General features: G+C 38.1%; 1 protein-coding gene across 6 annotated transcripts in view; it reads left to right on the top strand.

Moving 5' to 3' along the window:
- NALCN (sodium leak channel, non-selective) overlaps positions 1–27,992 on the top strand; it is a 290,775-nt gene that overhangs the window by 120,747 nt on the left and 142,036 nt on the right. For all 6 annotated transcript variants that reach the window (XM_036893731.2, XM_036893732.2, XM_036893733.2 and 3 more), the window contains 2 exons: positions 11,819–11,950; positions 24,331–24,498. In XM_036893731.2, coding sequence (XP_036749626.1) covers positions 11,819–11,950; positions 24,331–24,498 — 300 coding nt within the window. The remainder of the gene's footprint in view (positions 1–11,818; positions 11,951–24,330; positions 24,499–27,992) is intronic.

The raw sequence follows: 27,992 nt of genomic DNA, 5'->3' as shown, positions 1-27,992 counted from the left end.
TTTATAGGCTGCCCGGTTGAACCTGCTCTTCAAGGAGTATCCTGCACAGCAGAACTGCTCAAACATGAAGATGAACATTAATCATCTGGGACTTTGTTAAAGATGCAGATTCTGATTCAGTGGGTCTGGGAGGAAGTCTGAGAACCTGCATTTCTAATATGTTCCCAGGAAGCTGCAAGGCCAGGGACCACACTTTGAGTAGTAAGGTTCCTGAGCTTTTCTGACAGATTGCTGCCTTGGGGATGACTCTGGTGTAGTCTCTTTGTATTTTGGTAACTCCAACTGTCACATACAGAAATCAGTAGTTCTTGGATCGAAGTCAAACTAAAAATACGTGCAAAACTTGTCTGACTTTTTTAAGCATATAAACCAAAATGACATTGCAATTGAAGGGAACTTTAAAAAACTGAATATGTATGCAAAATCTGAACAGTCTTATATTAACTCTCTCTATAAATATATATAGAATATATACGTATATGTATATAAGCATATATACCCACATACACACATATATATACAGATATATATGTGTGTATGTGTTTATATCTAGCTAGCTAGCTATATTCTACATCCACATTAATACAGTTGACAATCTCAAGTTATGTAATATTTTGTGGCATTGACTCAACTTTAAGGTTTTTTCTTCACATTTTTATTAAAAAAATTAAAAGTTAAGGGTATAAATTTGGACCATCCTATAAATAGAAACATGAGTTTGTTTAAGTTGCCAGCCCTTCAGTGTTAAGGAACCCGATAGCCAGTTTCAAACACTGGTTGAATGGAACTGAGTTGAAGTGGCTTATGTCACTAGCTCTGACTTTAAATCTAGAGTTACTGGTTTTACTATTTAAATTTAGCTCCTGCATATACTGATCACCTCAGTTCTTATTTAATATTTGAAAGTTACTACTTGGGAGGAAGCTAAGCACTGGTGATGATAGTGTATCAAAATCCATTGTAAGTGAGCATTTTAATGACTCTGTACCAACAGGGACATAAAGACGTTCAGACAAAAAGCAACCTAATTATAATGACAGCACCAAAGTGAAGCTGTGACAGTTACAAAGCCAACTTAAAAGTCTTTTGACAGCCATAGCTAAAAGCTTTGTTTGGACCTTTCAGTAATAACAGTTTACTTAAGACATACATCCACAGCTAAAGAAAAGAGAAAGAAAGTGTGGCTCTTCTGTCATGCAGATAAAGTGGAAATCAGTGGAAATGTTCTTAATAGAACATTAGGATGAATCAAAGGGAACTTTAAAAGAGTGTGAAAAAGGAATAATAGTTATGGAATTTAAATCTCACATGCAAGAAAGACTAAATAACAATAAAAATTCTAATGAGAGTATAAACTTGCCAACTGATTTGCTTATCTAGGTTGTGAAGGTCAGTAGTTCCTGCAAGTAAATGGATGTGCATTTAAATATGTTGATTGGCAGTTCTGGAATTTGGTTTTGGATTACCTATAAAAGTCAAAAGCACACGGATGTAAGAATGCATCAATAGCCACCAATGATGACATGAAATCTTACATAAAGCAATTTCTGCTTTTCCAATAGCTCTGACAGCTCTCAAATTATTAGCCCCTTATCGCTTTTATTCATCTCCCTTGGTTCTGGACTGAGTCAAATATATACAGCATGATGAACTCGTGGACCTTGGGTAGTTAATTTCCCATTCCTGAACAGAGAAATACCTGATTGACAGAATTGAATTCATTTTTGCTGCAAATCTTTATAGAACACTTATAATATGAAGCCGCTGCTCTAGGCACTTTACAAATATTGACTCATTTAAAATTGATAACCACCTTTAGCCGTTATTGTCTCCCCTTTGCTGATGAGGAAATGGAGGCACAGAGAGGTTTAAGTGACTTGCCCAGAGCCACAGGCCTCTTGAGCGGTGGCGTTCCGGCTCCGTGCAGTTTGACTCCGAGCACGTGCTGTTGATGCCAGCTGCAGGGTGTCGAGGGCCACGTGAAATCATGGATGTGGGTGCCCAGAGGCGGTGGCAAGGCTCAGAGGCAGGCCTTCTGCCCTTTCCCATTCTTACTTTCCCTTGCCGCTTTGTCTAAGTTCTTTTACTTGCAAATACTGAAGAATTATCAGGCTAGATCAAATGGTGAGGATGCGTGCCCTAAAGAAGAGCCAAGGTCTCAGAAAGGGCTGGTCTGGTGGTGCTAGTCCCTAGGCAGTGGCACAAGATAAGTGACTCAATGGTTTGTATGTGCCCACCTACCTTCCGCAGGTCAGCTTCGCTCTCCTTCTGCTGCCCTGGGCCTTCACCCTCTATTCTCTCCTTTTGCTTACATTCTCTATCCCGCTGTGGACAGTGAGTCCCAGAAGGGACTTTAAACTGACTTGGGTTATGAAACCCATTCTTCTGTGGATTTGCTGTGTGACCTTGGACAAATGACTTCATATCTCTGAACTCACTGGAGGAAATGAGTAAATATCCCACTGTGTAGGACTATGCAGGTGATTAAAAGAGATGCCATACCCATAGTATGGCCTGGAACAAAGTACGCATTCAGTGCATTGTAGACATTATATTTTTGAACCCCTAGTTATTTCATCTCAGAGTAGGCGATAGACTTGGACCGGATTTGGGTCCAAATTATGGCTCCCCCATCAGTACTTGTGTGACACTGGGAAACTTATTTAACTTCTCTGAGCCTTAGTTTCCTCCTCTATAAAATACGGGTGACTTTTTAGGGCTGACGTTAAATGAACCATTAATTTATGTAAAGCACCTGCAACAGCTCCAGGAACATAGTAAATATAAATATGACATGAGTTATTATTCATTGTAGTGTAATTTCCAATAAATTATTTATGCAAAGTGTATAAAGTTTAAGTAATGCAAGATAAATAAATTCTGGAGATTTTTACAGCAGAGTAGCTAACAATACTCTCTTGTATACTTAAAATGTGCAAAGAGGCTAGATCCTATGTTGGGTGTTCTTACCACACAAACATCCCCAAAAAAATAATAAAGGAGATGGGAGGGTGTATTTATGGCCCTGATAGTTGTGATGGTTTGTTTCATAGGTATATACTTACCCCAAACTCTTTGAGTTGTAGACATGCAATATATACAGATTTTTTTATCAATCATACTTCAATAAAGTGGGTTAAAGAAATGTTTAAAGATTATTTATATAAGTAATACAGTAAAAAATAAATAGATCATAGGTTTCTCTCACTTTTCCAGTTCTATGATCATTATCTCTAAAATATTTTCATCCGCACTGGCCTTCTCTCTCTTTTTTTTTTTTTTTTTTTTTAAGATAATTTTTATTGAAGGGTAGTTGACCACAGTATTACATTACATTAGTTTCAAGTGTACAACACAGTGATAAAACATTTATATACATAATTCTAGGTTACAGCTATCACCCTACCAAGCTGTTACAATATCTTGACTATATTCCTTATGCTATACATTACATCCCGGTTACTTATTTATTTTACAATTGGAAGTCTGTCCTTTTTTGTGTGTGTGTGTGTGAGGATATCTCTCATATTTATTGATCAAATGGTTGTTAAAAAACAATAAAATTCTGTATAGGGGAGTCAATGCTCAATGCACAATCATTAATCCACCCCAAGCCTAATTTTTGTCAGTCTCCAATCTTCTGAGGCATAACAAACAAGTTCTTACATGGAGAACGAATTCTTACATAATGAATAAGTTACATAGTGAACAGTAGTACAAGGGCAGTCATCACAGAAACTTTCGGTTTTGCTCATGCATTATGAACTATAAACAGTCAGTTCAAATATGAGTACTCATTTGGTTTTTATACTTGATTTATATGTGGATACCACATTTCTCTCTTTATTATTATTATTTTTAATAAAATGCTGAAGTGGTAGGTAGATACAAGATAAAGGTAGAAAACATAGTTTAGTGTTGTAAGAGAGCAAATGTAGATGATCAGGTGTGTGCCTGTAGACTATGTGTTATTCCAAGCTAGACAAGGGCAATAAAACATCTACGTATGCAGAAGATTGCTCTCAGAATGGGGGGGTGAGGTTCTAAGCCTCACCTCTGTTGATCCCCAGTTTCTCACCTGATGACCCCCCTGCGACTGTGCCTGTCTTAGGTTGTTCCTCCCTTGAGGAAACTTACCCGTCTCTGGCTAACCAGTCATCTTCCGGGGCCATACAGGGAAATGTAAAGTTGGTAAGTGAGAGAGAAGCCTTATTGTTTGAAATGGTTAGCTTTTTATTTCTTTGCATATTTATGCCCTGTAGCTTCTATGCCCAGCATTTGTCTTGAGGTATCTTTACCACTTGGAAGAATTATGATACTCGGTAAATTTGATATGAGGCACGAATTCTATTTAAGGGTTGTAATTAGGAAGGAAGAAGAAAAGCTATAGAAGTAGCAGGCGGAAGAAAACATGGGAAGATTGATTATTTCTTTGACATATCTTCTTGTAGAGTAACTTCAGCATATATAGGTTTTAAGCTACTACTTAAATTGCGCACACACATTAACATAATAGGAGTATAGTTACATAACCAAAGCATATCTGTAATTACCAGCCATCTCCAGTGAAACCAAGAAAACCAGTTAGGCACCTTAGGCATTTGTGAAAACTTATCTATGATATGGTGGACATTGTCCAACTGAACTTGAACAGTCTGAGAAAAATCCGACAAATTAAAACAACCCATTCCTGGGGAATGTTCACATCCCTTATGTTCTTTTAACAGTAAATAGTCTGTAGTTGTAAGATTTTGGAGCGCTACAATTTGCACTTCTCCTAATTCTTGGTTGAGTTCCAACAGTATAGATCCAGTCAAATTTGTTGTTTTACTGTATGCACAGGCCAGCTTAGATATCTCCTTCCTCATTCCCATGACAAGTCCAGGAACTGGTGGGATGAGTGCATCTACAGCTGTAGCAGTGCATGGATCTTTGTTGGGGTTTTTTGATGATCATCTTCTGACATGAGTCTTCCAGAGAGTGCAGATGTTGGAAGTTCTCTTTCATATCGTATCTTAGTTCATTTTCGGGGTAGCCCAATTAGGCTTTGATCTTCTGTATAAACGCAAACAGACCCTTTGCCTACACTTTTATATGCCCTTTATACCCTTGTGTAGAACTCATTGGAGGTTACCACACAGGAACAGCCTTTTTTTTTGTTTGTTTTGTTTTGTTTTGGTTTTGGTATCACTAATCTACACTTACATGACGAATATTATGTTTACTAGGCTCTCCCCTATACCACGCCTGCCCTATAAACCCCTTTACAGTCACTGTCCATCAGCATAGCAAAATGTTGTAGAATCACTACTTGCCTTCTCTGTGTTGTACAGCCCTCCCTTTTCTCCTACCCCCCCATGCATGCTAATCTTAATACCCCCCTACTTCTCCCCCCCCTTATCCCTCCCTACCCACCCATCCTCCCCAGTCCCTTTCCCTTTGGTACCTGTTAGTCCATTCTTGAGTTCTGTGATTCTGCTGCTGTTTTGTTCCTTCAGTTTTTCCTTTGTTCTTATATTCCACAGATAAGTGAAATCATTTGGTATTTCTCTTTCTCCGCTTGGCTTGTTTCACTGAGCATAATACCCTCCAGCTCCATCCATGTTGCTGCAAATGATTGGATTTGCCCTTTTCTTATGGCTGAGTAGTATTCCATTGTGTATATGTACCACATCTTCTATATCCATTCATCTATCGATGGACATTTAGGTTGCTTCCAATTCTTGGCTATTGTAAATAGTGCTGCGATAAACATAGGGGTGCACTGATCTTTCTCATACTTGATTGCTGCATTCTTAGGGTAAATTCCTAGGAGTGCAATTCCTGGGTCAAATGGTAAGTCTGTTTTGAGCATTTTGATGTACCTCCATACTGCTTTCCACAATGGTTGAACTAACTTACATTCCCACCAGCAGTGTAGGAGGGTTCCCCTTTCTCCACAGCCTCGCCAACATTTGTTGTTGTTTGTCTTTTGGATGGCAGCCATCCTTACTGGTGTGAGGTGATACCTCATTGTAGTTTTAATTTGCATTTCTCTGATAATTAGCGATGTGGAGCATCTTTTCATGTGTCTGTTGGCCATCTGTACTTCTTTTTTGGAGAACTGTCTGTTCAGTTCCTCTGCCCATTTTTTAATTGGGTTATTTGTTTTTTGTTTGTTGAGGCGTGTGAGCTCTTTATATATTCTGGACGTCAAGCCTTTATCGGATGTGTCATTTTCAAATATATTCTCCCATACTGTAGGGATCCTTTTTGTTCTATTGATGGTGTCTTTTGCTGTACAGAAGCTTTTCAGCTTAATATAGTCCCACTTACTCATTTTTGCTGTTCTTTTCCTTGCCCGGGGAGATATGTTCAAGAAGAGGTCACTCATGTTTATGTCTAAGAGGTTTTTGCCTATGTTTTCTTCCAAGAGTTTAATGGTTTCATGGCTTACATTCAGGTCTTTGATCCATTTTGAGTTTACTTTTGTATATGGGGTTAGACAATGCTCCAGTTTCATTCTCCTACATGTAGCTGTCCAGTTTTGCCAGCACCATCTGTTGAAGAGACTGTCATTTTGCCATTGTATGTCCATGGCTCCTTTATCAAATATTAATTGACCATATATGTCTGGGTTAATGTCTGGATTCTCTAGTCTGTTCCATTGGTCTGTGGCTCTGCTCTTGTGCCAGTACCAAATTGTCTTGATTACTATGGCTTTATAGTAGAGCTTGAAGTTGGGGAGTGACATCCCCCCTACTTTATTCTTCATTCTCAGGATTGCTTTGGCTATTCGGGGTCTTTGGTGTTTCCATATGAATTTTTGAGTTATTTGTTCCAGTTCATTGAAGAATGTTGCTGGTAGTTTCATAGGGATTGCATCAAATCTGTATATTGCTTTGGGCAGGATGGCCATTTTGACGATATTAATTCTTCCTAGCCACGAGCATGGGATGAGTTTCCATCTGTTAGTGTCCCCTTTAATTTCTCTTAAGAGTGACTTGTAGTTTTCAGAGTATAAGTCTTTCACTTCTTTGGTTAGGTTTATTCCTAGGTATTTTATTTTTTTTGATGCAATTGTGAATGGAGTTGTTTTCCTGATTTCTCTTTCTGTTGGTTCATTGTTAGTATATAGGAAAGCCACAGATTTCTGTGTGTTGATTTTGTATCCTGCAACGTTGCTGTATTCCGATATCAGTTCTAGTAGTTTTGGGGTGGAGTCTTTAGGGTTTTTTATGTACAGTATCATGTCATCTGCAAATAGTGACAGTTTAACTTCTTCTTTACCAATCTGGATTCCTTGTATTTCTTTGTTTTGTCTGATTGCCGTGGCTAGGACCTCCAGTACTATGTTAAATAACAGTGGAGAGAGTGGGCATCCCTGTCTAGTTCCCGATCTCAGAGGAAATGCTTTCAGCTTCTCTCTGTTCAATATAATGTTGGCTGTGGGTTTATCATAGATGGCCTTTATTATGTTGAGGTACTTGCCCTCTATTCCCATTTTGCTGAGAGTTTTTATCATGAATGGATGTTGAACTTTGTCAAATGCTTTCTCAGCATCTATGGAGATGATCATGTGGTTTTTGTCTTTCTTTTTGTTGATGGACTTTCGAATGTTGTACCATCCTTGCATCCCTGGGATGAATCCCACTTGGTCATGGTGTATGATCCTTTTGATGTATTTTTTAATCGGTTTGCTAATATTTTGTTGAGTATTTTTGCATCTACATTCATCAGGGATATTGGTCTGTAGTTTTCTTTTTTGGAGGGGTCTTTGCCTGGTTTTGGTATTAGGGTGATGTTAGCTTCATAGAATGAGTTTGGGAGTATCACCTCCTCCTCTATTTTTTTCTAAAACTTTAAGGAGAATGGGTATTATGTCTTCCCTTTATGTCTGATAAAATTCCGAGGTAAATCCATCTGGCCCAGGGGTTTTGTTCTTTGGTAGTTTTTTGATTACCGCTTCAATTTCGTTGCTGGTAATTGGTCTGTTTAGGTTTTCTGTTTCTTCCTGGGTCAATCTTGGAAGGTTGTATTTTTCTAGGAAGTTGTCCATTTCTCTTAGGTTTCCCAGCTTGTTAGCATATAGGTTTTCATAGTATTCTCTAATAATTCTTTGTATTTCTGTGGGGTCCGTCGTGATTTTTCCTTTCTCATTTCTGATACTGTTGGTTTGTGTTGACTCTCTTTTCTTCTTAATAAGTCTGGCTAGAGGCTTATCTATTTTGTTTATTTTCTCGAAGAACCAGATCTTGGTTTCATTGATTTTTCCTATTGTTTTATTCTTCTCAATTTTATTGATTTCTTCTCTGATCTTTATTATGTCCCTCCTTCTGCTGACCTTAGGCCTCATCTGTTCTTCTTTTTCCAACTTCGATAATTGTGACATTATACCATTCATTTGGGATTGCTCTTCCTTTTTTAAATATGCTTGGATTGCTATATACTTTCCTCTTAAGACTGCTTTTGCTGTGTCCCACAGAAGTTGGGGCTTAGTGTTGTTGTTGTCATTTGTTTCCATATACTGCTGGATCTCCATTTTGATTTGGTCATTGATCCATTGATTATTTAGGAGCATGTTGTTAAGCCTCCATGTGTTTGTGAGCCTCTTTGCTTTCTTTGTACAGTTTATTTCTACTTTTATGCCTTAATGGTCTGAAAAGTTGGTTGGTAGGATTTCAATCTTTTGGAATTTTCTGAGGCTCTTTTTGTGGCCTCTTATGTGGTCTATTCTGGAGAATGTTCCATGTGCACTTGAGAAGAATGTATATCCCGCTGCTTTTGGATGTAGAGTTCTATAGATGTCTATTAGGTCCATCTGCTCTACTGTGTTGTTCAGTGCTTCCGTGTCCTTACTTATTTTCTGCCTGGTGGATCTATCCTTTGGGGTGAGTGGTGTGTTGAAGTCTCCTAGAATGAATGCATTGCAGTCTATATCCCCCTTTAGTTCTCTTAGTATTTGTTTCACATATGCTGGTGCTCCTGTGTTGGGTGCATATATATTTAGAATGGTTATATCCTCTTGTTGGACTGAGCCCTTTATCATTATGTAGTGTCCTTCTTTATCTCTTGTTACTTTCTTTGTTTTGAAGTCTATTTTGTCTGATATTAGTACTGCAACCCCTGCTTTCTTCTCACTGTTGTTTGCTTGAAATATGTTTTTCCATCCCTTGACTTTTAGTCTGTACATGTCTTTGGGTTTGAGGTGAGTTTCTTGTAAGCAGCATATAGATGGTTCTTCCTTTTTAATCCATTCTGTTACTCTGTGTCTTTCGATTGGTGCATTCAACCCATTAACATTTCGGGTGACTATTGAAAGATATGTACTTATTGCCATTGCAGGCTTTAAATTCGTGGTTACCAAACGTTCAAGGTTAGCCTCTTTAGTATCTTACTGCCTTACTTAGCTCGCTTATTGAGCTGTTATATACACTGTCTGGAGATTCTTTTCTTCTCTCCCTTCTTGTTCCTCCTCCTCGATTCTTCATATGTTGGGTGTTTTGTTCTGTGCTCTTTCTAGGAGTGCTCCCATCTAGAGCAGTCCCTGTAAGATGTTCTGTAGAGGTGGTTTGTGGTAAGCAAATTCCCTCAGCTTTTGTTTGTCTGGGAATTGTTTAATCCCACCATCATATTTGAATGATAGTCGTGCTGGATACAGTATCCTTGGTTCAAGGCCCTTCTGTTTCATTGTATTAAATATATCATGCCATTCTCTTCTGGCCTGTAGGGTTTCTGTTGAGAAATCTGATGTTAGCCTGATTGGTTTCCCTTTATAGGTGACCTTTTTCTCTCTAGCTGCCTTTAACACTCTTTCCTTGTCCTTGATCTTTGCCATTTTAATTATTATGTGTCTTGGTGTTGTCCTTCTTGGATCCTTTCTGTTGGGGGTTCTGTGTATTTCCGTGGTCTGTTCGATTATTTCCTCCCGCAGTTTGGGGAAGTTTTCAGCAATTATTTCTTCTAAGATACTTTCCATCTCTTTTCCTCTCTCTTCTTCTTCTGGAACCCCTATAATATGGATATTGTTCCTTTTGGATTGGTCACACAGTTCTCTTAATATTGCTTCATTCCTGGAGATTCTTTTGTCTCTCTCTATGTCAGCTTCTATGCGTTCCTGTTCTCTGATTTCAATTCCATCAATGGCCTCTTGCATTCTATCCATTCTGCTTATAAACCCTTCCAGAGTTTGTTTCATTTCTGCGATCTCCTTTCTGGCATCTGTGATCTCCCTCCGGACTTCATCCCATTTCTCTTGCGTATTTCTCTGCATCTCTGTCAGCATGTTTATGATTCTTATTTTGAATTCTTTTTCAGGAAGACTGGTTAGGTCTCTCTCCTTCTCTGGTGTTGTCTCTGTGATCTTTGTCTGCCTGTAGCTTTGCTTTTTCATGGTGATAGGAATAGTTTGCAGAGCTGGGACGAGTGACAGCTGGAAGGACTTCCTTTCTTGTTGGTTTGTGGCCCTCCTCTCCTGGGAGAACAGCGGCCTCTAGTGGCTTGTGCTGCGCAGCTGCGCGCAGACAGGGTTTTTGCTTCCTGCCCGGCTGCTATGGAGTTAATCTCCGCTGTTGCTGTGGGCGTGGCCTGGCTCTGGCAGCTGCTCCAAAATGGTGGAGTCGCGTTGGAGCGGGAGCTGCTGGGAGGCTATTTATCTCCGTAAGGGGCCTCCCTGCTCCCTGCAGCCCAGGGGTTAGGGTGCCCAGAGGTCCCCGGACTCCCTACCTCTGGATTAAGTGTCCCGCCCTGCCCCTTTAAGACTTCCAAAAAGCACCCGCCAAAACAAAACAACGACCATCAAAAAAAAAAAAGAAAAAAAAATTTTTTAATAAAAAAAATATTTTTAATTAAAAAAAAAAGGTGGTCGCTCGTTTTTCTTTATTCTCCGGTGCCAGCCTCAGGCCTCTGCTCACCGGTCTTGCTGCCCTGTTTCCCTAGTATTGGGGTCCCTATCCCTTTAAGACTTCCAAAAAGCGCTCGCCAAAACAAAACAGCAAAAAAGCAAAAAAAAAAAAACAAAATGGCCACTCACTTTTCTTATGTCCTCCGGCGCCAGGCCTCCGATACCCGCTCACTGTTCTTGCTGCCCTGTTTCCCTAGCACCCAAGGCCCCCTGGGCACGCACTGTGTCTGCACTCTGGCCCGGATGGCTGGGGCTGGGTGTTCGGCAGCCCTGAGCTCCGTCTCCCTCCCGCTCTGCCTGCTCTTCTCCCGCCGGGAGCTGGGGGGAGGGGCGCTCGGCTCCCGCGGGGCCGGGGCTTGTATCTTACCCCCTTCGCGAGGCGCTGGGTTCTCTCAGGTGCGGATGTGGTCTGGATATTGTCCTGTGTCCTCTGATCTTTATTCTAGGAAGGGTTGTCTTTGTTTTATTTTCATAGATATATGTTGTTTTGGGAGGAGTTTTCTGCTGCTCTACTCACGCCGCCATCTTCTGCCCCTCTGGCTTTCTCTCTTAACAGAATAAAGGAATACTTATTTTGTGTATCTGCTTTTAAAAAATCATTTCTCTGTTCAGTTAATATTAAGGATAAAGCTGCCTAACTAGCTCGTGAAAATTGAGATAGACACGTGTTAAATGAGATTCATTTTCCATTTTTAACCAAAGGTCTCTGAAACTGTATAGTCACTATTTTAGCCATCCAAAGAAAATGATTCCTTTGCTCGCGCTATTGACAGTAAGTGACATCCACTCACAGTTACCTCCCAAGTTGTCTCAGGAGCACTGTTTTGCACAGCTCCATGTCACAAAGATGTTGCAGGTCAAGGTATGAGCACACCAATGACGTTTAATCGTGAGGTTTATTTCTTTGATAAGCGTTTGTCTGTTTTGCCTCCTCAGCAAATGATGCGATCTTCAGTTTTCCACATGTTCATCCTGAGCATGGTGACAGTGGACGTGATCGTGGCAGCGAGCAACTACCACAAAGGCGAGAGCTTCCGAGGCCAGTATGACGAGTTCTATCTCGCAGAGGTAAGCCTCTCCCAGGCATGCCCACCACGTGAACTCGGGTAGTGCCTTTTATAAAGAAGAAAATTAATTGCACTTCATTAATGACTTGATTTCGAGCAAAGCTGATTCATTGTGTGCTTCCCCGGTGTTTCCCTTGGTCTCCACGTTGCCTGATTCATTTCCTCTCCCCCTGGGCCTGAGGAATCTTCCCCACAGTGGGCCGCGTTGCCAAGGTAACCCTTCTCCCAGGGTCTTACTCTTGGGGTCTTGCTGTTTTCCTGGCTGCCCCTCATTTTCTCTCCCTTTCTCATGTTGCGTTAGTCTGTTTCCTGCTAGGTATAGGCAAGCACAGACTGAGAAGATTGTAAATAAGCGAGTCAGCTCAACGGTACCAAAGTAGGGGCTGGAGGGATGTAGGAAGAGATAATACAATGATTCCTCTATAAGAAACTGAGGTGTTACAACCTGCATAAAGATACCAGGCAGGGGCAGGTAGGTTTAGTGATTTAATTAGCATCTTCAAGCACCTACCTACAGAGTTTTGGAATAGTACTTCTTATTAATTGAGTACGTTTGTTAATATTTGATTCTTAAATATTTTAATGACTTCCAGAAACCACTCTTTTTCCATTGTGAAAAATTATTTCTAAAATATATCTCAGAATTCAATGGTTACATCTTTAGGGCAAAATTGATTGACATATAACTCTTTAGAAACCCATTTATCTTTTAAGTGAGGTTTACACATACAGCAACACTCCAAGAAATCCAGTATAGGAAGAAGTAGAGTGAAAAAGCAGAGAAATCACAATTGATTATTTTCATTACAAAAGCATTTTTTATTACAAAACATCAGTTTGCCATATAATTGAGTTCCTTTGGCTATCCCCATTCTCCCCATGCATTTAAAACTTTGGCCAATAAAAATTCAATCCATCCACACATAAACTTTTCAGAAAAACAATTGATGACACACACCTATTGAATGTAAACATCTTTGTGGGTATCAAGAAACTTCTAAGGAGTCACGTATGAATTCTCCTCTTCATGGATGCTTATTTGCTGTAACAAAATATCATTAGTAATAAACTTGAGCAGAGTCTCTGTGATGTGCTACCGCCTAGTTGCTGCATCGTATACGGAGCTTATGGATTAGCAAGAAAGAAAGACAGTAAACAGTAAGATTTTTATGCTGTGGAGAACCAGTGACAGAGTCTCATGAGGAAATTATATCCAGCCTGACACCTGAAAAATGGGTGTAATTTTGCTGCAAATCCAGCGCACAAAGGGTGCGTTGTCATTGAAGCAGAGGGAAAACCTGGGTGATGGTAGTATTTGCAGGTGAACTGCTCGTGCAGGGACAGGATGCTGGAGGAATCCCAGTCAAGTGATTTCTGTCTGTCCTGTGAAGTAGGAAACAAGGTCTACGTCCAGCCTGATGGTGAGACAATCAAGTGGGAAACTTGAGGAGACAGAAGGGAGGAAATGGGTGGTGTGGAGAATGCAAAAAAGCTAATTAAAGATGCATTGAGTAGAATACCAAAGATCTAGCTGAATTTTGAGATGACAAATTTCTAGTGATGCCAGTTTAGACAGGTGTGTGCCTTCTTTAGGCCTTACAGAAAGGGGAGAAAGGCCACATTTAGACTGATACAGTTTCAGAGGTTTTTCAAGCTAGTGGAGTGGAGAGACAAGGGATAAGGGAATGTGGATAGTTGGTAAAGGGAATTGAAATGATAACCCTGTGGTCTAGGTTGGATATGAAAAGAAGTAAAATAAGAGGAGAATGGAAGTAAAAGTGAAAAGTCAAATGTCTCCAAATGGTCAAAGAACAGGTATAGTTGAAGTGATGGAATTTTTAAAAGAGCTCAAAGAGTGGGATCCAGGATTAGGAATTTCAGGTAAATACAAAATCTAGGGTGTTACATGGATGGGGTGGCTCAAGGCAAAAATGGCAAAGAACTGCCAAGCTAAGGTGTTGGTTCACAATGACATTGAAGTCATTCAGCACGGGGCCAAAGGAGCGTAGGCAGGGGGTGTGGGAGTGACAGATGGAGAGGTTAATAGAGGCAGCCCCAGGGAGGGTGTGTAACCCAGTGGAGTAGGTCTATGGGGCAGAGGACTCATGGATGGGGCATCTCTTTCTCATCACATGCTGTCCTACCTGGGCCCTGCAGGCATTGGAGCACGAGCCCTCTCTTCTGGAAAGGGCTCTGAGGAAGTCATGCATTGGGGACAGCACCAGTTGGGGCAAAGCCATTGAAGCGGATTCTGTGAATGGAAGCAGAGAATTTAGAAGAAATTGTTTAACATGGAACAAGAGACCTAAAAGTTACTTAGAGGCTGTAGGTAGATAGAGGTGAGAAGGTAGTTAAGGTGGAAGAATTATACAATAGTATTAGAACCAGAGGTTAAAGGGCTGGTGACAAAAATGCCTGGGGATCAAATGAGAAATGGTGACATGTGGTTGGGCTTATGCTCATCCATCTGAGGAAGCAGTCTTGTATCTGCTCATGAGGGAGGCCTGGATAGTAGACACTGCATTCACATTTCTCCTGTAGCCCAGCTCAGCGCAGCTCAGGATGGGTCATACAACACCAATCCTATGGAATAAATCCCTAGGCCACCCACTGGCAACAGAACAGGACAGAGCCCTCTATAAATTTTACCTAATTTTTCACATACAAAGTTGATCTCTTTTCTAATGTATTTATGTGTATTGGGTGATTTATGATGATTCTGTAAGAAGTTCCAACAGAATTTCAAATAGTTTACTATTCTAGAGTTCACAAATAAGACTTAAGTGCATTGGTAGAGTCCACGGGCAGTTGATAAGTCCTTGTCTTCTTTCTTCTTTGTATGTACTATTAAAAATTAAAAAACAAAAAAGAAAAGCAGAGACAGGACTGTATAGCAGAATCTGGTATTTGTTATGTGTCTATGAATCATTGCCCCCTTCCCCAAACTCTGAAAGTAAATTTGATTTTAATAAACTAGGTAGTGTTGATTTAACCCACTTAAAAAACCATGTAGATACTGCCTTATTCTTGAACTATGGAAGCATTCAGAATTTGTTCCACTTCTATTGACTGATTCTGGGTGTCTGAGTTTCCCAAAGCATGTTTGGCTTTTATTCAAATTACATTATCACTTCTCTTTGTTTCAGCAACTAGTACATGAGTCAGAGTGAGTTGTTTCAAATGAGTATGGATTAGTCATTTTAATCCCTTACTTCTTAATAAAATACTCTCTCTTTAAAAAGTTTATTAAGATGGCTTGAGTTGAGGCCAGAGGTGAGCAAACTTGCCTAAAAAGCCAGATAGGAAACATTTTAGGGTTTTCAAGCCACCCAGCCTCTGTCTCTGCTAAATCCACCATTGTTGTACAAAACGTGAGTGTGGTCTCAGTGTGGTTGTGCTCCAGTGAAACTTTATTTACAGAAATAAGCAGTGGGCTCAAGTTATAGAAACAGGGAACATGTGAACTAACATCCCCATGTATTCAATTCAAACATAGTCATACTAACAATAATAACCGCCACTTTTTGGAGATTCTATTATGTTGCCAAGTGCTTTGAAGGAATTCATTATCTCATTTAATCCTCAAAATGGCTATAATAATAGCAATTCAAGTTTACAGACTATAATGCTATAGGATTTAAGGCAATAGGATTTTGTAATATTTTGGAAAGTTTATTTTTAAAGTAGATCACAAAAGGCCATGAGCTTTTAGAGAAGTAGTTTCTTGAGTTGCCACTTACTCCAGGATAAATTATTTCAATAATCCAAAATAAACCACTTTACCTGTTAGAGTCAATTTATGGTCTAAAAAACATTCTTTACATATAAATTAAGCTGCCTAGCGTCTGTTGTGAAGCTGGGGTCCTGTTTTGTTACCTTGGATTAATTAACCTAAATTTGGACGTACTTAAGATCTCAACAGGAAAAACTTTTCTGTTTTCTAGGCTATATATAAATCTAAAAAGATAAATTTACTTTCTTTTGCAAGGCAAATTTACATTTCCCATTTTGATCTAAGGTAATACATTGTTATATGTTGTACATAAATCACATTTTTCTATTAACCATAATTCTATTTTAAAATGTATAATCTCATTTTTGTAACAATAAACCTTGAATAATACTTTTCTATTGTTGTATAAAAAATAGATAAATACATCTGTAAATCCTCTAGTTTGTACATGTAACATAAATTTATCAGCACAGTGTTATGCATAGAAGATTAACCATTTTAACAAAATTCCTCTTTTAAAAAACTCACAAATTGATAAGAGAGAGAAGAATGAAGTGCGTAGTTCTAACAGCATGTGCCTCTATTGCATTTCTGGTCAACAGCGGGATTTACCTTGTTGAGAACTCCGGGATGCCTCTTTGGTTCCCTGTTTTTCTGTGATGGCTGTGTGTTTGAAGAAGGGCTTTCATAAAGCATGGACTCATTTAGCCATATTGCAGGATGTCCTCTTTTCTAGAAAAGTGATTTCTCTATCCCTCTGAAGACATTTGGTTTTGTATTTGTTAAAATTAAGTGAGAAAAATGTTTTATTTTAATTCCAACAAAATCTAATATCCACAGATCAGCTCCTTTATCACAAGATAATGACCAAATTAAGAAAGGAACTCATTTATCCTAGCAGCAGTCTTTCATATTATCATTGAATCTAATTCCATTTTCTGGAAAACTTTAATTAGGTAAGTCTCTTCTGACAATAACTTTTTTGTGTGTTTCTAAAAGATTTAGGCAAAATCTTAGGTAAAAAAATAACTCGATAAGAATATTTTTAACTATTCAGTAATCCCTCTTGAGGGTCTGCTCTTTAGAGATACAGTGTAGAGACAGAGTAGGGGATTTACAGAAGTCTCTTGAGTGATGCAGGCAATCATTTATTTTGATGTCATTTTCTCTGAGTTTCATTTAGGGAATTAGGGTTACTTGATTTGAGTTTCTTGTGAGTTTTGTCCTATAATTTCCTTTGGTGATAAGTATGCATTCATTTTCTCATGAATATCTATTATGTTTCTTTTTACGTTATGAAATAGAGACTGCAACACAAATCTTGGATAATAATTTCAAATATCTTTCCACATATGGTCAGTATCTCTGCCATTTTATCTTCCCAGACCTGTATGACCCAATCAGCCCATTTATAATTTGTCACCTATGAATGTTCATACATTATTCATTGAATTAAAAGGGCAGAACAACTTGCATTGTTCTGTTTATATTAAGCATATCATTTTCCATTTGGTTATGTTCTCCTTAGCATTACAAAGTTGGCAAGCGTCTCGTTGTTTTACCTACTAGGCCTCACAAATCCAGTTATAAGTTCTTTTGGAACATAAGGATTTTAAACTAAAATTCCTTCTTTTCATTTCTTAAAATAATATCTTTCACACAATGTGTGCTATCCTGAAAACAAATATAATACTGTTTCTTGGAGCAATAACTCCTGTAATTTTTTAAATGACATTCCATTATTGATAATTGCCGGGAGAGCAGAAGGGTTTGTTATAGGATATATTAAACAGCATAAGTATTATTATAAAATGAAAATTTGGACAAGAAGTTATAGAACGTGGTATTTGAAGAACTCATATAACCTGTCCTGAAAATATTATTTAAACTCTGCTATGATGACATCAAACCAGATATATCCACAGAACAAGCATTCTCAGCTGGCAGGGGGATCACCAGTAAGGGGGCTAAAAATCAGTTCTTGGGGGAGCAGAAAATCTTACTCTTCCTATTTATAAAGCAGAGATAGATATGTGGAGTATATAAACATAAAAATCTGTTTTTATCTTGAGTATTAAAATACCATATGAGGTGGTGATTAGGGACAAAATACATAAAAAGACTCCTGATGGGGTGGGAGAGTAATTTTTTTTTTTAAGTTGGAAAACACTGATTTAGGAAAATTGTAAGAAGAAAGAAATATTTTATTTTTTTCGTGTTACTGTTTCCAAGTTTTTTCAAGTAAGGTGACAAGAACATTCATGGAAAGTTTATTATGCTCTTACAACTCTTGCCTTCACTCTTACAAAGGTGAGTTCACCTTGTAAGCACTCACACGTGGTAGGATGGGCTGCAGGGGTCTGGGATGGAGGAGAGGTCGCAGCGCCGCCTTCTCTGTGTGGGTGCGGCAGCATTAGGGGCCGAGCCAGCGGCGGCCTCTGGGCTGGGGGGACAGTGGAAGCCCACCCTTCCCTGGGTCGCACCGCTGAGTGCTCGGGATTTGTAGAAAGCCTGGAAATTGGACGCACGCTTGGATGATTCTTATGGGGCACGGGGCGGGGGCGGGGGGGGGGTCCTTCCAGGTGATTACGTTCTGCAGACAGCCCATCAGCCTTCTCCCTTTTTTATGGCCAACAGCACAATCCTGGCAAGTCCCTCCCTGTGCAGTTCTGTCAAGGTTGAGTTCACCTGCGTGGGCTGGAGTTGCCCCTTGAGAAGAGGTCACCCAAGCTGCCCCCTGACTGCTTCCACTCTGATTCCTCTGAACTGTTAATGGTCCTCTGAGTCGAAATCCCACACAGAACCTCCTACCCTATTCTGAAAGACCTGCCAGCCAGAGAAGCTCATTCAATTTCCCTAAATCCCCCCTTTAATTCCTGACATAGTTCTTCCTACACCAGAATAACTACAAGTAAGCTAGACATATTTTTATGTATATTTTCCCATAAAATATTGTCATCTTGAGATTAATTCTGTTTCTCAGAGAAGTTGATTATAAGCTTTTAATCATGAGTAAAATGGTAAAACTGAAATTTTTGATTCCAGAAGTACTGGAATCAGGAATTCTAGTAGGAAAATGAGTGGGAATATGGGTACTTATATGTAATCACATAATAGTTTGCTCAATCCTTTTTTTTTAGTGCCTTCTGAGAGTTTTTGAAAAGCATATAGTTTTCCCACTGAGCAAATAATAATGCAAATGGATCCAGCTGCGTATTTTATTATGAATTATCATCCTTTCTCAACAGATCATTCCATCTGTTTTTTTGATAGCAAATGCAAAGTTAGTAAATGAGTCATTGTATTTATATATAATTAGATATTCCCTTTGGCTATATTTCAGACATTTGTTAGTAGTTCCCTACTTAAAAAAAAAGCCGCTTCACCATAGATTACATTCCTTCCTTTGAAATGAAAGTCTGAATATTCGGGTGAAGGGAGAGGTGGGGGCGGGGCGCCCGTCCCCGCTGCCTCTGCTGACCCGGCAGCCAGGCCAGGCGGTAGCTGGGCCTTAGGAGGGACACACTGAGCTTCAGCTTCTCCAGAGATCCCCGGAATGTCCGAAGGGCTTCCTCGTGTTGTTGCAAGGCCTGGACTGAGAAGCCAGGGCCAGAGAGGAATTGCCTCTTTTTAGGGCTTGGGGTACAGATTTGGGTCCCCAGGTAGGCTGACGCTCACCTGCCCACTGGCTGCTTGTGGTCCAGGAAGATCCGACAGAGGCCCCTGATCCCAGTGAGCAGCAAGGAGCCTCCCTGGAAGCTGAACTAGTCCCAGGCGGAGGGCTTTGGGGATGGGGGACGGATTCCAGCCTGGGAGGACTTCTGACATGCAGCGGTTTTCTCTGAGGCCCCAAAGGGGGCGGGGCTTACAGGTGTCGCCGCCAACACCGTGGTGCCCCCAGTACCGCTCACTGAGCCCTGCCCAGGCAGCATAAAAAACAAATGAGCAAAACGTGCAGTCATGAGCAAGCAAAGGAAAACGATTCCCGTACAAAGGGACTCGGAGACTGAGGATGACACTCAGAAACCCGAGATGCACACACAGTGCGGGACTCCCCCGGCCCAGCAGAACCGATGGAAGAGATTGCCGTTGGTGGTGTTTTTTAATGCCTCAAGTTACAAAATAAACTTTCTAAAACTGTGGTTAAAACTCAAAAACTGAACTGAAAAGGGCATGGTCGTTGCTGAGAGCTAATTACTAACATGGGAGATCAAGCGAAAAAAAATAACTCAAAGAAATGGTAGAAATCACAAAGAAAAAGCAAACGAGATTAGCCACTCAGATGTGACTAATTGGAGCCTCTGAAGGAAAAAGGGAACAAATAGAAGGAAAGTAATAATAAATAAAAGAGGAAAATTTTTCTAAACTGTAGATTAAAAGAACTCTTGGTATCTCTGGTAAATTAAATTAAAAAAAATAAGTTTCTTAGACATGCTGGAGACCTTCCTTGGTCGCAAGCATTTAAAAAAATGCCTCTGAACTGGCTTAAATACCTGCAAAGGCAAGATAAATATACTGCGCACTGGATGACTCATCTACGGAGACCAACAGATACTGGTATAGACCAGTGAGGGAAAAGAATGACACCTCACGGATCCGTATGCAGCCGGAGTATTCATATCAGTGTAAAAATGCATTTTAGATAGGAAAGGTTTCAGAGAGTATACAACCCATGATATTGATGTCAGCAAGCTACTCGGAAGGATGCTAAACCCCAAGACAAGTACATCACAATCCATAGAGAAGATGGGAAGAAGAGTGGTGAGTATTGGGTCTAAATGGAAGATGATAATGAAAGTGTCAAATAAGAATTCTTGAAAAAAATTACAGCTTAAGAAACTAGAATTAAGTATGCCCATAATCTCAGCAAAAGCAGGATTTAGGAAGGGGTGATATCCATGGAAATCAGGGTGATAGAGGCAGCGTCCTCTGAAGTTTGTGGGTTGGCAGGGGTGGGAGGGATGGGTAAGCAAGCTAATTTGTGTGGGAGAGGAGTTTACAATCATTTGATTTTGATGCAATAGTAAAAAAGGACAAGATGACTTAAGACAGCTGGGAATTAAACTTGGAGATTAGAAAAGCAGAGTAGAATGTCCAAGAAATTAACAATTTGATCAAGCTAGAAAGGACGAAAAAAGTTAAAGGATGAAAGAGCAATGACATACAATAAACAGAAAACATAAGACCACATGTAACTTTGGTGCATTAACTATATGCAGGTTGAGTTTTCCTGTCAAAAGACTTAGGAAGTCTGATTGTTTAAACACAAAATCAAATAGTGTATTGCTTATTGGAAACTCATGTAAGTGATACCAAAAGGTGGCTGAAAAATCATCTCTCTGTGAAACAACTAAAAGTGACACCTAAAATATTAAAGCATTTTAAATGCTTAGCAGCATGTGCAAAAAGTTAAGGAATATTCTCAAGGCCAAAAATTAAGTGTGACTTGAGTACAGAATGTCACCTGAAAGCGAATGGCTGCCCCGAGGGCATTTTCGATCCTGTCACCTAAAGCTTGCAAAAATTTAAGAGTGATAACCAGGCAGAAGAAGAGGCTGAGACAGTGAAGTGTCAGAACAGAGATTCCCACGTAACCTCAGTGCAGAAAATGGTGAGGGGCCCTTCAGCCTTGACCTTGACCCCAGATGGGTAGAAAAGGAGTAAACTTTCCTGGAAGTGTGTCAGCACAAGCCTGCCCTCCTATGGGATTGGACTTCCCGTGGATTTTGCCTACTTTCAAAGATGAGCTAATTCTTTAATAAAATAATTCTTATTTTATTTATTGAAGATCACACAAAAGATAGAAAACTCCACAACAAATTTGATAAAATTGGCATACATTTAACCAAAACTTCACAGTGATAGCACAAGTAAAATTATAAACCAATTTCATGTTGACAGTAGCTACAAAAATTATAAATAAAATGTTATCCAATAAATTCCTGCAGATTAGCATTACCATCTAGGATTTATTCCAGGAACCTACAAATGGTCACCATCAATAGCTCTTGTGATATATTTCATTGTCTCAATTAATTAAAAGCTAAAATCCTGTAGAGAGAATAGGAAAAAGAAGGAAAGTCCTTAAATATGGTAGAAATTAATTACCAAAACCCCCTGTGACTAGCACATAAAAATGCTGAAAACTTTCATTGAAAATAAGGAGCAAATTATGGATTCCTCTTATTGCCACTTTATTATTTAGTGTATTACTATCAGTTGTTTCATTATAGCTAATGAATTAATATAATTACCTCCAAAATAAATCTTGAAAAATAATCATATCTTCATTTGCATATGAAATGTATATGTTTTTATAAAACCCAGGGGACTTAATTAAAAACATTAGAATTAATAGAAGACTCTAATAAAGTGGGTATAGAAAATCAGTAGAGATAAATCAATAGTTTTTCTCTCCACTGGGGTTAACTAGGTGGAAATGATAAAAATGAAAAAAGTTAAAAAGCTAAGAAAATGCATTTACATTACTGCCTGGAGTATTAAACTCATAGAAATAAAGTTCACAATCAAATGGTAACATCTTTACATGGGAATTTTTTATTAAAGAATATAGTCCAAACAAATAGAAAAACATAGTGTGTTCCTGGATATGAAAACTCAATATTAATTCTTCTTAAGTCCTATTTTATGTGTAAAAAGTAAGGAAAAATCATAAAACAGAAGGATAGGCATATGTGACCATAAAAAATTTAAAGTGCTTATAAGGCTAGTGCCATCAAAGTTAAAAATCAAACTACTGACTAGGGAAAAATTATTTGCAGTTCATATAACAGACAAAGATTAATGTCTTTAATATCAGCAACTCCAAAAACTGATAAGAAAAACAAAACACCACCACAGAAAACTGGCGAAGTTATGAACAGAAAAAGTATTTTGCAGAATATGAAGTCTAAATGACCAATACCCATGTGAACAGATAGGCACAAGTTTGATTACATCCGGTATTAGTACAGATTTAGGAAAAGAAACATTTTCCTACCTTGCTGGAAGGCAAACAACTTACTATAACATCTTGAAAGTAATCTCAATATTATCCAAAATTTGAAGCGCACAAACCTGTCCTTTGCCCCACTGATGACAGGTTTGAGAATCGATTTATAAGTCTGAAAACCCAATGAATACTGATATTGCGTACAGATGGTGCGTGCAGTCATGTTTTAGAAATAAGCAGAATACTTAACCATTTTCCTGAGAACTCTTTATCAAGGAGGTACCACCCTTCAATGAATGGTTGGGAAATGTTGAATTAAATAAGCCTTGATTATGATGGGAAATTGTGCAGCTGATGAAACGAGGACATAGGACCTGTATCTGTTAACCTGGAGGCACATCCAGCATTGTCAGTGAGCAAAGCAAGTTGCAGAGTGACATGGAAAACGCAAGCCCATTTATGTGGTTATATATGTCTGGATGAGGCTGGAGATGATTAAGGAGAGAACACAGCATGGTGAACATGAATCACCTGAGAAAAGTAGGCAAGGGATTTTTATTAATATTTTGTGTTTTCAAGATTTTTCCACAGTCAGAATGTATTACTCTTGTACATCTTTAAAAAGAGACATGCCAATTTAAATCCAGCAGCTTGGGTCTACAGAAGTGTGAGATGGAGAAATCATATTGATTTCCTCCTCATATTTACATTAACCCTCTGCAGTGCTTTTAACATTCCATCCCTAAACTGCTCTTACTAAAACTCCATTTTCTGTACATTTTCCAATATGAATGGAAGAAAATCCCTTCTGATATTCCAAGTTAATCTAGAAGAAGGAGAGCAAGCTCTCTTGCATTCCTCTCCTCCAGTAAATCACCTGCTATGTTCTCAGAGGGATATGTGATGACTGTTCCAACACTTGCTCTTAAGCTCTTAAAGGAGAAGTTAATCTTACATTGTATGTTCCAGTTGCAAACTTCTTGATAAAATGAATATTCTTACCCACAGGACAAGTAAAGGAAAAACAATGTGCGATGTGTATATATGTATGTTATAATATTGGTATTTGTAATAGCAAATGCATAGAATTAATGTTATAAAGGTTGAACTAATATGGGAATATTGATGATTAATTTTATTAAATAATAGAGACATATCATGTCAGTATATTAATTTATGTGCACATATATATATACACACATAAATTGCATAATGTAGAATCCTGCTTGTTTATGTGGCCCAAAACATAAACAATACCTAAACTTTATCATTTTACTTAATTGTGCTTAGTGATACATAAGTCTTTTTAGAATATACTATGTGCATTATAGAAATTTTATCATTAGAATGTACAAATTATTTAAAAATGCAGCCTTTCCATGTAATCAGTAATTCTATAAATGGTGATGACTTTTAAATCATATGAAATAGTGGATAACAAAAAAATAATACCACTCACAAACAAATATTTAGCATTTTAAACTGTTTTTCTGATTGCTGAAGATGTATTTGGTCTGCTGCGTTCTAATTGGTGTGTTCCAAAACCACTTTTTTAAATAAAATGTCATTCTAGATCCTTGTGGGATTTTCATTTTATATGATAGCAGCTGAAATTCATGCACTAACAAATACATGAAATATTTTGAGATGAATTTTAGTTTTAGACTCCAGTTTCATTGTCTCTCTGTTCCTTTAGGTGGCTTTTACAGTACTTTTTGATTTGGAAGCACTTCTGAAGATATGGTGTTTGGGATTTACTGGATATATTAGCTCATCTCTCCACAAATTCGAGCTGCTACTTGTAATTGGAACTACTCTTCATGTGTATCCAGATCTTTATCATTCTCAGTTCACATACTTTCAGGTAATACAAATGATGCATATTTGTCTTCAGAATTTTTTCTTTCCAAGGAAATACCAGTCACATTATAACAAGTTTATATAATAATATATAATATTCACACAAACTTAACATAGGCCTGATGACATCTTAAATAACAAATATAGTCGTTCATAAATTGTAACAGTGTTTTTTAAAACTGCTGAAAACTCACATAATAAATGGAGATGGTTTGCATATAGTTCATAAATTACTACAGTATATAGATATACATATTTTATATATACACACATATTATATATCTATGCAAATATATCACACTCTGAACATGGTGACACACACTTTAAATAGTAGGAAATGTGAATTTAATTCTGAGTATATGTCTCCCTTCTCAATACGCCTAAATATGTCTGCTCAACAATGACTTACATTTTAAATAATAAGAAATAAAACTTACTTTTACAGATTATAATAAGTCATCATTGTGATGATTAAATTATAATACCTATCATTTTGTTTATAATAACTGGATATCTATTTTTCAAATGTGGTATATTGAATAGATTACTTTATACTTATTCAATCAACAAAGTAATTATTAGTTATTTTCTCTGTGGTTGTTAAGAAATAGCAATATCCTCATTATTCTTTTAAATATTTGGTCAAAATGATAAAATATGTATATATGATATCCTAACTCTAAGAAACCTCATATACAGTCATTTTTTGGACTCAAAGTTGCTCATTTATATTATCTATCATGGAAATATCAGAATGGACATTGTATTCTTAATAGATATTTTTAAATATTTAGAAAACAAAGTGGCAATAGGACTTTAAAGAAGTAATTGAAAGAAACAAGATTCCAACTCCTTAGATGAAAAGAAAAATGCATTCTAACTTCACTGATTGTTTTATTAGTGAGACCAAAGCTGTCATTTTCAGAGCAATATTAGCTTCAGATTACAACCTGAGACTCAGTATTTATGACACTCGGAGGGGTGGACATGAAAATACAATTCACACAAATGGAAACAAATAACCCTCGAAGGAGAAACAAGCAGGATGAAGAGGACAGAGGTTGTAGGGTGGGGTGCTATTTTAGATCGAGTTGCTCACCAAAGCCCACTCAGAAGATGTGACAGATATTTGAGCAGAGAGTGAATGAAGTGAAAGAACAAACCATGAGAAGGTCTGGGGCAACATTCCAGATAGACAGAACCACGTAGCATCTGTCCTGAGGTGAAAGCATGCTTGAAGTGTTCAAGGAATGGCCCAAAGGCCAGCATGGCTGGGCAGGAATGAACATAGGGCACCACTGTCCTATGGGAAGTAATAAAGTCTTACAAAATGTATTGCTCTGACATACCAGGGCAATCATGGTGGCATCGGCTGGTGTTTATTGTGCAATTACTATATGCCAGCAAGGTGCTGAGGGCACTTTTTCACTTTTCACTATGATTCTATGAGATAGAGGACATACATGTAAACCAAGATCCCACAAGATTTAATGACTATCCAAGACCACATGATGAGGCCATGGTGGAAACTCATTCCCTGTAAGGTTAATTTCATATTCATATTCTAAACCATGCAGTTTCTAAGGTATCTCAGTTTGAATCAACAGAGTGATCTTTAAGAGACAGACTTAGAAATGTGACTCAGGAAAATGTGCTCTGGAAATAATCACAATATGTTCTAGGGTGCTCATCTTTGAGAGTACAATTTATTTTGTATCTTTAGGAACACAAAATCAAATGCTTTATTGAGTAAACAGAGGGGAAAGCGTACTTATCCCCAAATAAATGAAAAAGCATAATTAGAGTCACTGATGAGGGTTTTGCCTTTCCAGGGATACAGGCTAACGCCTTTGAAAACACTCATCACATCATCAATGTGGGAATTGTGTTAAGTTCTGTTTCTTCCAGCTAATGAAATATTAACTTATCAAAATTGCACAGATGTGCATAGGCAGTTTTATCAGAATTTGGGATAGGAATCAAAACTACTTAGGCAATCTTTTAAATATGATTTTAGTGCAAGTGGAGAAGAGAAAACACACAGCACTGAAATTTGAGCTATAAACCAATTAAATTGTTCCTGTGAACTTGCCTGGACTCAGCTGCCAACAATTAGATACTGAATCATTAATGTCTGAGAATAAACAAATGTGATAACAATGTGAAATCTTTCCATATTATTATTCTGGATATTAATATGAATGTTAACATTTTAATAGTTCTCATGATAAAGCTGTTACTTGGAAAGACGTTTTGATTTGGGAAGGTATCTTCAGAATTATAACAGGAAAAACTGGTCCTTAACTATGTAAGTGGTATAATGCTGAATTTAAGCAACATGATTTCTCACATTAATTTTCTTTTTTAAGTATTCTGTTAAGGGTTTTAAATTAACATGAAGGAAACAGACATTTTCTCAATGTCTTGAAACAATTGCCCATTTACCTGACTGGTACTTACAGACCACACCATTTGTGTTCTGCAGATAATGGAAATGATAAGATTCACCATCAATATGTCCTATTAATTTAAAGTCTAGGGGAGTAAATGTGGCTTCCAGTATGGCAACATTCAGAGGCTAAAACGGTATCACAGGGATTCAGTCTATTTCTTCACTCGCTTTTCTCTGCATCCATATCATTCTTAAGCTGGCTTTCTCCATGTGGTGGCAAAGATGGTTCCCAGAAGCTCGAAGTTTACTGGTTCTTGCAGTAATGCCAATTGGGCATAAAAAACGGAATACCTCTCACAGGTCCAACAGAAGTTCTGAGGATGAGTCAGGTCATTGTGAATATGTGAATACTTTGTCCAGGCCTGGACCATGGGCCTCAGGGAGTCCCTTCTGGACCTCATGTACTAAGAGTGGCACAGAAATGATTTTCCAAAGGAAAATCAGGAAGAGGAAGAAGCCAGGAATGCTGGAAAAATCCAAATGTGTTACTTTATATGTATAAAACTAAAATCAAGGTTTTTAAAGCATTTCCTCTTCTTTAGTATACTCAAAACAGATTCTTCTCTTAAAAGGCTTTCACAGACATCTTAAGGTCTTTTTGATATTGAACCATTTTGGCCAACTTACTATATTTCATTTATGCCATAATTTTTCTATTTTAATATCTCTAAATTTGGGATCTGCCTTATAATCAGTGGTGTTCTGTACTTTAATTTGCAGCATCTTTTATTTTTCAGAGGCACATACAAAAATTGACGACATCTTAAGACTTGATGAAAAATGTTGTTTCTCCGTGCTTCATACTTCAACTTTTAATGATATACTAATTTGTATTTTTAATCTTATAAATATGCCCTTAAGAGCTGCATCTCTTATACTCCCTTTGTAATAGTAGCCATTGAACCTTATTTGTCCAACACAATGTTTGGCACATAGTCATCAGTATTTGTTCAATGAATAAGCAAATGAATTTATTGATCAACTAGTTACGAATGAGGTTTTTGCATTTATATACATGCAAAACATCTAAACATGTGCATGTGTGT

The sequence above is a fragment of the Manis pentadactyla genome, chromosome 17 (genome assembly GCF_030020395.1).
Source record: "Manis pentadactyla isolate mManPen7 chromosome 17, mManPen7.hap1, whole genome shotgun sequence".
Lineage (NCBI taxonomy): Eukaryota > Metazoa > Chordata > Mammalia > Pholidota > Manidae > Manis > Manis pentadactyla.
Note: the sequence above shows the minus strand (reverse complement) of the source record. Positions and strands in the feature narration are given on the sequence as shown.